General features: G+C 43.8%; 1 protein-coding gene across 4 annotated transcripts in view; it reads right to left on the minus strand.

The window, feature by feature from the left end:
* Positions 1-5,649, minus strand: part of LOC122617871 (gamma-aminobutyric acid receptor subunit beta) — a 36,075-nt gene extending 30,426 nt beyond the window's left edge. Inside the window, exons 1-2 of one of the 4 annotated variants that reach the window (XM_043793891.1) lie at positions 5,622-5,649; positions 536-2,332 (exon numbers count right to left, since the gene is read on the minus strand). In XM_043793891.1, coding sequence (XP_043649826.1) covers positions 536-675 — 140 coding nt within the window. In that variant the 5' untranslated portion in view covers positions 676-2,332; positions 5,622-5,649. Of the gene's footprint in view, positions 1-535; positions 2,333-2,866; positions 2,924-3,174; positions 3,330-5,451; positions 5,470-5,621 lie in introns of those variants that run through there. The other 3 variants (XM_043793894.1, XM_043793895.1, XM_043793892.1) reach the window with 3 other exon arrangements.
* Between the last annotated feature and the right edge of the window lie 3,767 nt (positions 5,650-9,416).

Raw genomic sequence — 9,416 nt, forward strand, 5'->3', positions numbered from 1 at the left:
CATTTATTCACTGCCAGGTCAAGCTGGCTGTCATTCGGCCTAATTAGCGCTGGGGCTTAGAGCCAAAAAAAAAAAAAATGGGAAAATTCGAACGCATTTTGCAGCAAAATGATTTGAATAATCATAAATTACCATAAATTATGGGCCCCACGTTGGGCGCCACAAAACAAAAAACACTCGCATAGCACGCACCTGTCGCACCTAAGGGGGCTGGTCACTGCAGCAAAGTGTCAGGCCCGAAAGCGAAAGCAAATTTATTGTTATTATAACTACCCAAACTGCCCCAAACCGTAGTTTTTCTTTGTTCTCTGCTCTGTTCCGAAAATGGGGAGGTGCCATGCGGCCGTGCTAACCATTATTTGGCCATAATTTAATGCGAATTAGAGGCGAGCACGGCCCTCTATGATGTTATTAGCCTAATTGATAGTTGTAAATGTCACTAATTGAGTAAATGCCATTGAGTGCGGCACCGATGGTATACGATGGTATCCCGATGATTTCGCATAATTACAGACTGAATAATACTGATACTTACGCCGCTTGCACTGTGTGGATCCGTTTGTGGCCCGTTTCCTGTGCGATCAGGGCCATGTTGATGGCCAGCCAGATGGTCAGCAGCGGTGTGCGGGGCAGGGGCGCCATCCGGGCCAGCTTGTCCATTTTTGAATCACTCATGGTGGTGCTGTGTGTTTGGTTGTTTTTGCTTGTTTTGTGTGTTGATTGGTTTCTGGTTTCTGGTTGCAGGTGTTGGAAGTTGAAATTTCGGGAGGGTGCGAAAGTTGCTTATTTAAAACGGCTGTCGTGGCTTTTCGTAGTCTTGCATTAAAAATCGAAGTTTCTTTGTTTTTTGGTTATTCTTTTTTGTTTGTTTTCCTTTTTTTGTTTTGTTTCTTGTTTAGTTGCGTATAAAGTAAGTTGCAGTTGTTTTGTTGCTGTTCTTGTGGTTGCAGTTATTAGTCAAGGTTGCTCCTTTAGTTTAGTTGCTAGCTGGTTCCCCCTTTCTTTCTTGTTTTCTTATCCGCTCGGCTACTTGGGCTTCTAGTCAGGGCTTTCTCCGTACTTCTCCGCTTGTTGAAGTCTCTCAGTCAGTGAGTTAGTTGGTTGTTTAGGCAGCGAGGCATTCAGTCAGTACTTCAGTGCATGTGTATGGTTGAGTGAGGAGGTGTTTAGAGCTTAGAGAGTGGTTCCTTTCTTCTCTTCTTCTGTTCCTTTCTCCAATCCTCGGTGCGCGTCCGCGTGATGGGAGATCGAGTCGAGCTCAGTCCAGTGGCAGCAGATCCTGATGCGCTTCCTCTGCTTCTGCTTCTGGTTCTGAATCGGATTCCTTCCTCCAGCGGCATTAATTGCTGCTGCTGCTGCTTCTGCTGCTTCTCTGCCCGTAATCAGGTTACTTCCTGCCTTTCCAGCGCTTCACGCTTTAGGGACTTTTTCTTTTTTTTTTTTTTTTGGTCTTCACTTGCCTCCTTTATTTACTTTTAATTACTTCTATCCTGACGAGAGAGATGCCCGCTCATGTGTGTGTGTGTCTCTGTGTGTGTGGGTGAGCTGGTGAACTGGTGAGCTTGTCTGCGAGCGCTTTGCAAATTCCTTGAAATTGAGCCTTTCGTTGCCTTTCCTGCCTGCCGTCGTCCTTACGTCCTGTGGGGAATCTGTCGGGACTGGGGGTCCTGGGGGTCCTGGGCCGGGGTGGGTGTGTGTGTCAGTGTGTTAGTCGAGCTCCAGCAGAGTGTACATCGTGATATCCCGCTACGTATCGCTCTGTTCGTCGCTGCTGCTCCTGCTGCTGCTGCTGCTGCTGCTTCGTCACCCCGCTCACTCTGCCCGCTCTATGCGCTCATTAATAATTACAATATATCCGCACTGTTCATGGCTGCCTCTGCCGTTTATTTTGGGTTGAATTTCACAGATTTTCTATTTTCGTCGCCACTAAATTCCGAGTGCCGCTGTGGCTTCTGTTTCTGTTTCTGGTTAGTTTCAGTATCAGTATCAGTTGCAGCTCCCTTACTGAGTTTCTGAGTTCGTCATCCCAACGGACGCTCCATCTCATCGCTGGTTCAATATCGTTGTGATTGTGGTTGTTCCGATGCGGATTGATCTTATCCCAGCTAGATTTGTCCTTTGAGTGCCTGCAACCTGCTCGATGTGACCGATGTTAGTGTTGGTGTTGCAGGCAACGGGGCTCATTTTATTGGTTTCGATTGTTAGAGACTCCTAGCGCCTTAACTTTGGGCATTGTTCGTTAAGTGGCTACAGCTGTGGATACGCTTCTCGGGGAACTATGGGACATATTTGCTAGATCTGAAAGTCTTATCTTAGTTCTTTGACTCTAACACTGAAAGGATTTAAATGAATGGAAAAAAATTAAATTAACTTTTTAGATTTTTAAATTTGTTTCACAAGTATGGTCTAATTATGGATATTTGGAATATGAGATCGAATTATATTTTCAGTTGAGTTGGGTTAGTTTTATCCGTCTGTTCTTTAATAATTTAATTATTTATGTAGTTTTCCTCAATTATTATTCTGAGTTAATATTTTAGGAACCTCAGTTCTCCGCCATTTCACTTATTAGTTTGCTTTTAAATTGATTGCACATTTTTAGAATTTTTTGTAGTAATTTATATTTTCTCTTTTGTCAAGTGCAAAAACAGGAATCAGGGCGCGTCGCGTTTTACTTGAAAATTTCACGCTATTGCTAAAGAACATCCTCGCACTCACACAACCAAACTAATTTATACACGCATACACAGGCATTCACTCAGAAGCGCACACACATGCACGTACACACAGTCGAGGCAGACACTTTTGTATAGATTTTGTCGAGTTGCCGTTTCTTGTGGAGTCCTTTTTTCTGGTTCTCCTGTACCGTCTGTGAGTTTTGCCAGCCGCGTTCGTCCGTTACATTTTCTCAGCTGAGCGTTTGAAAACCGTTTGGCAGGACAGCCAGTTGGCTAGCAGTCAGTTGGCCAGCTAGGAGCCGAGCAGGCCTTGCAGGACGAGAGAGAGAGAGACAGAGAGAAAAAGACTCGAAGAGAGAGCGAGGGATTCGGCCAAAAATAGCCCGAGCCAGAGCCCGAGAAAGTGTGCTACATTTTCTGCAAAGAGCCAAGGAGCTCTCTCGCTCTCGGAGCTCCTAGAGTGCAAGTGTGTGTGTGTGTGTGTGACGGCTGGCACCTTTTGTATGCTCTGGTGTTGCCTTGTTGTTATCCTTTCGGGCTTTTTGCAGAAATGTCACCGTGCACTCTCAGCTTTGGCAACCCCGGCAGTTACACTCTGTTTAGCATAAACGCTTGCTACTTGGCTCCAAAGTCGTCCTTTTTCCTTCTCCTTCTGCTCCTCTTTCACATTTGTCCCCAACCTAGTCTATCAGCTAGCTGTGTGTGTGTGTCGGCATGCCTTTGTATTGGGTTTTTGTTTTTATAAACTTTTTCGCATGCGTTTTTCTCTAAGCACATTTGATTTGTATGCCACTTTTTGTGGGCTCTCTTTCTTTGGGGTTTTTGTCCTCTTGCTAAATTTCTCGCGCTTTCTTGCACATTCGCACATATCTCGTTAATTGGTAAGCATGCGTTTTCCTGGGAATTTTCTTGTGCCTTCGCTGTGATTGCTTTTTGCGGCAAGCCAAGGAAAAAGAAAAAAACAGAAAGGATTTGTCATGGCGACGAAGGGTAGGGAAGGGGAAAACGAGCATTGTTTCCTTCAGCCTGTTCAACTTGACAAAGAAAAGCGGGCTGGTATGTAAATTCCATATGCATATATGAGCGAACCGCTTTCGCGTTTTCTTTCCCCTCCCCTGTGTGTGTGTGCATATTTTATATTCAATGATAAGAGTTTGACATTAATTAAAATGGCAAGAGTTGCGTGTGTGCGGTGCTCACATTCGACATTTTACATTTCACTTGCAGCTTGGGAAATTTATGCCGTGCCCCTCGATGTTTTTAAAACGGCTTTTGTTTGGCGTGCATAAATGCTTTCATATTGTATACGAAACGACGACAGTTATTAATGAGTTTTGGCCCCAGTTACATTCCACTTCCACTTCTTTTCGCTACTACATATTTGATGGCCCACAACAGGGCTTTTAAATATGCAGTCCCTAACTTGAACTTGCATATTAAATGCTTTGGCAACTTTCTAATTACTTAATCCGATTTTACAGGCCACGTTTTCATGGGCATTTTCATTCGTCCCTTGCATTTTGAAAATACTTTTCTAAAAAGTGATTCAGTATCAGCCAATAAAACTAGAGGACTTTACTTCGTTAGCCCAAACTGCTCAATAAATGTAAAATTTCGACGTTCATCAGGAATGAAAATTTGGGTTCCTTTAGAAAGCTGAACCAAATTGAGCAGAATGTTCACAGTGCAAAAAAAACAATGAAGTATATCATTATCTTAAAAAGTATCATAACTTTTCCGATAAATATGCTGATATAATACTGCTTAGCTTTGTATAATTATAATTATTATTAAAAACATTTGGTTTAAAATAAATGAAGTGAGAAAATTCGTGTTAGAAAACGTTCCCAAATTCTTTCGGTGTTTTTAACGGAGACGAGTGGCAGATTTCATAGTCAACTGCCATTGAAATATTCATGTTCAGGACTGGAATCGGCTAAGACTTTAAGCCATTAACCTCGTGGCCGCTGTCATCATCAGTGGCGGCGAAGGAGCAGCAGGAGCAGCGGCAGCAGCCTGTGCCCCCAGTGCTCTCTCTCTCCCACTCATCTGGCACTGTCTCACTCTGACGCCCTGTTGATGTGTGGCTGGGCACGTTTTTGGCAATTAAAAGCATATGCGGGCTAGGCCGCCTCCTCCTCGGGGCTAATCAACGAGGCCGCCCCAACAATTTGCTTGAAAATTAAACAAAGCAAAGGGAGGAGCAAGGCGTGAGCGGCGGGGTGGGGGCGGAAAGGGGGGAAGGCGGCGGGGGAGTGGCAGCTGCCAAGACGATGAAGCTCACGAAGACGAAGCACAGTGCCTACCACAAGCAAACAAGCGAGTACACGCACACACACAAAGACGGCAGCGAAATTCGCTCACCCTCACATGCTTACACCCACCAATCCACTCACCAACACACACAAACACACACCTATATAGCACACGTTGCAGCAGCAGAAGGAACAGACTCCTTTTTGCCGTTGCCTTTTGTATTTATTTACTGCTTTTTTCTTTGACTTTGCTTGTGTGCCTGTATGTGTGAGCCAAACTCGGCCAAATTGTGTGTGCCTGTGTATGTGTGCGTACGTGCGTGTTGGTGGTTCAAGTTCTTAGCCTTTATTTCACAGCAGACGAACTTAATTCCTGAGTTTGCCTTTGCACGACTTTACTTGGTTATAATTTTCATAATTTATCTGCATTTGTCGCAAAACGTATTTGTTGTATTTTAGAAACATATCCATTAGTTTTCTCTCGCTTTTCCGTGCTTTGATTTTTTAAGCACACTCACACACGAACACACTCGCGCTCTCTCCCTACACAAATACTGCAGCAGTTACGCCTTTTTTCGCGATATTGGCCAAAAACGCGATTGACTTTGATGTATTTGGTGTTATCGAGGTCACTGGATGGTTGAATATTTAGGAGATTTAATGTGGCTTTGATTGCTTTGTCGGTTACCAAAAAAGATGTGGAAAATGTATCTATGTATCTGGGCTTTTTTAACAAAATTTTATCCGCTCGGCGTTAACGACTCGACTCGACTCAACTCGCTCACGGACTCAGCTCGGGCGTGTTTGATTTTTTTGCGGAGACCGAGACCGACTGGCACAGTGGCACTTACATCACGAAGCCGCGAAAATTCAGGGTGCGACCGGTCGGCCGAGCGGAGCCGACAGGATACGACAGGATCTCTCGGCTGGGGAACATTGAGCTCGGCTTTGGGGTTTCGCATTTCGTCTTTCGCGTTTCGAGGTGAGAGCTTTTCGGCATCGCACTGCTGGCACAGTTGTTGTAGGTCTCAGTTGGTTGCTCTGCTCCTGTAGATATAGCCTATATTTATATGTACATACGTATACACATACATACATATATACATACGTACGAGTATGTGTGGGATTGTTGTTGGTGCAGGCCTTAAGCACACGCAACTGTTTCGCTGTATATGTGCGCTTTGTGTACAACCGGGAATCGTTTTGCCTCCCACTGCCAACTTTCTCGCACACAAATCAACATAAATCAGCTAAATCGTCAGGATACAAGTACACACACGCACACACACACACATACGCCCAATACATACATAGACATACGCACACATGTAGTCCTGCCGCTAAAGCACTGTATTAGTAGCAACATACGAAGGCTGAGCGGCAGGCACAGGGCTGGTTTGCTGGTTTGCATAGAGTGCAGTGACTAGTGGCTGGATCTCATGGCGTATGCGTAATGCAGTTGATGGGCAAATCTGTTTACCCATGACTGAGCAAATTTTGACTGGGCAAACTTCATTTTAGCCTGAAATTGAACTTGATGTTTGGCAAGTGTAATCCGGCCTTATTGAAATATTAAATTATAATCTCATCGCGAGCTCAGCGTTAATTAAAACGTCTGCAATTGGTAATTTGTTCAACCCACTGAATGACAGTTTGGCATATCGGCACTATTTATTATTATCATATACTCATTTAAATTATAAATTTTTTGATTTATAGCTGCGACAATTAATTGTTAAGGAACAAAACAAAAACGGATTGGTAAATGCAAAATAAATAAATACATTTCCCAGTCATTTATACATAAATTTGAACAAAACTTAATAAGACAATGCTGTAAAATATTTTTGTAAAAAAACATACCTTTTTACTTTGAAGTATAACGTTTGCTAAATCGAGACCATCCTACTGAAGGGTAAATGCAACTTTTTTGCAGGCCAATTAATGATTAAAGTGTGCTACGAAAAAGAGATTTAAATGTCGCGCTATCCGCAATCCCAATGTATCTCCCGCTGTCATATGCAGTAATGGCTTTTAAAATATATATAGCCGGCCATTAAATACATTTCCGTTTGGGGCCCCGACCTCATGCATGCTATACACACAGAGTTAGCACACAAAACCGGTTGGCAAATGGACATCCAGGCGGCCATTTTGTGGCCACAGGACAACGATGTGGGAGCTTCCAGCGAGTCCTTTGCCGGCGATGTCAACCAAGTTGACTTTTCGATGCGCACTGCTGATTTTTTTTAATAAGCATAAATTTTGGCACGTAAAGCAATATGGGTAAGCCGCAGACACACACTCGCACTCACACACACACACACACTCATATAGGAAAGCAAACCTACTAACCGTACTAACGCCTCCCCAACTTGCCACGCCCCCCTGCCCTCGAAGGGCGCAAATTGATTGAGTCTGCCGTTGTCATTTGTCGCTGTGGCGGTCCCAAAATTTATGAAAATGAAATGCCACGCAGCGCTTTTCCGCTCTTCCGCTTTTCCGCTTTCGGCACGTGTGTGTATGTGGAAATCTGTATGTTTGTATATCCGTTTCAATGTGTGTGGGTGTGTGTGTGTGTGTGTGTGCGGTAAGGCTGAAGGCAGTGTCAAATTAATGAAACACATGCAGAGTCGCGTAATTTGTCATTTCGACAAATTTTTGAATTATTTAAACGGAAATCTTAACGTCAGGCAGCCAAACAAAATGTTCACGCCGCGATTTATGTCATTTTCTCTTCGCCTCGAATGCGGGTGCTGTGACTCCAACTGTGACTTTAACTGTGACGGAGAATGTGACTGTGACTGTAACTGTGACTCTTACTGGGAATGTAAATGTGACTGGCGTTGGAATGGATGGCGTTTTAAAGACGCTGCATGATATTGCCAACCGAAAAATGCCAGCCAAGGCTCACAATTTCCATTTACGCGTCCTCATGGATGTGTGTGTGTGTGTGTGTGTTATTTCACTCTCGTCTGGGAGAAGCAGTATGCATTATGCATATCCGTAAATCGCAGGGGATATTGGTTAAGAAAGGACTTCAACCAGAAATGAAAATATCTAAAACACCATTCTGCCTTTGTTCCGTGAATGTTTTAAGTCACTTCTTACAGTTTCAAAAGCAAGCTGTGAATGGAATTCACATTATGTTGCACTTAAACACCATTGTAATGCATTTTACAAATTTCAGAAATAAATTAAGATAATATTTCATTTAAACATTCTTGATTTCTTGTTGCTTTCGCTTCGTATTTTATAAATACAAAAATATCAATTTAATATACGAAGAAGCAAGCGGTACCCAAGAGAACCTCTTCCAGCTAAATATCCCTTAAAGCTGGATTTTTGGCAGTTTGGTGGCATTGTTGCTTGTTTCCATTTGCTTTTATGCGCCCGAAAAATGTTGGCTTTTCGACAAGGACGAAGGCGCAGGATGAGGGGGCGTGGCATGGCGTGGCGTGGCGTGGCGTGGGGAAGTGATACGGAAAGTGGGATGTGAATGTTGCTTGGCTTAATAGAAACGTAACTGCGTACAATTGCTGGCTGCCGTCTAATGGGGCACGCACACATCCACAAGGCAGGCACCACCCACACACACACACACCACCACAAGCAAACACACATGAACTCATGCATGATGCTGCCAAAAATGCTGCCTTATCTCATTTGAATGCGCCTCGAATACTGCGCGTTAGTTGCTCTGGTTTTCTTTTCTTTATTTTTTTTTTTTGGTAGCTCCTTTTTCCTCCAGCTCCTGTGGATGCTGTGTGATTTCGCTTCGGCATTTGTTTTCATTCGCAGCGATATTTGGTGCTGTTTTGCATATTTTCGCCATAATCTGTATTATCGACGATTGCGACGCAGCAGCAGCAGCAGCAACTTCAGACTCTTAGCTGAGTTATGGCCAAGTTGGTGGGGAAATTGTGGTGTTTCCTTCTGCCGGCATATTGTTTATGCAAGAAGCTCAGCCGGATGTGCCCCCATATGGCATACTAATTGGGCCGACGCGGAGATAAAGACCTATTGCCGCTAACAAATATTTAATATTTCCTCAGTCGCCGCTGCCGTCGCCGCCTGAAAATGTCATTCTTAATTGGGTGACTTTACATATACTTGTGTATGTCTTTGGAAATACTTTGTGCGAGTGGCCCGAAGAAAATTCATTTCGTTTCCCCACTGACTTCCTTTTCCATTTCCACTTCCATTTCCATTTATTTTTTATATGTTTTATCTGACTTTCTCCTCTTTTTGGGGGCAGTGCGGATTCTCTCGTTTGCTCTGCTTTGCTCTGTTCTGTTCTGCTCTGCTCTTTTTTCGGGTCACTTATGCAAACAAAGTTATTAATTACACTTGCCGCTAGTTGGGGCGACTGATGGTGATGGTGATGGCGATGCTGATGCTGCAGCCCAAGGACAAATTAAGTGGTCACCAGTGTAAAGGGGGGCCAAAAGTTGAAAAACGTCGAAAAACTGGCCGAAAAATG

Source organism: Drosophila teissieri, chromosome 3L (genome assembly GCF_016746235.2).
Source record: "Drosophila teissieri strain GT53w chromosome 3L, Prin_Dtei_1.1, whole genome shotgun sequence".
In the NCBI taxonomy this organism is placed as follows: domain Eukaryota; kingdom Metazoa; phylum Arthropoda; class Insecta; order Diptera; family Drosophilidae; genus Drosophila; species Drosophila teissieri.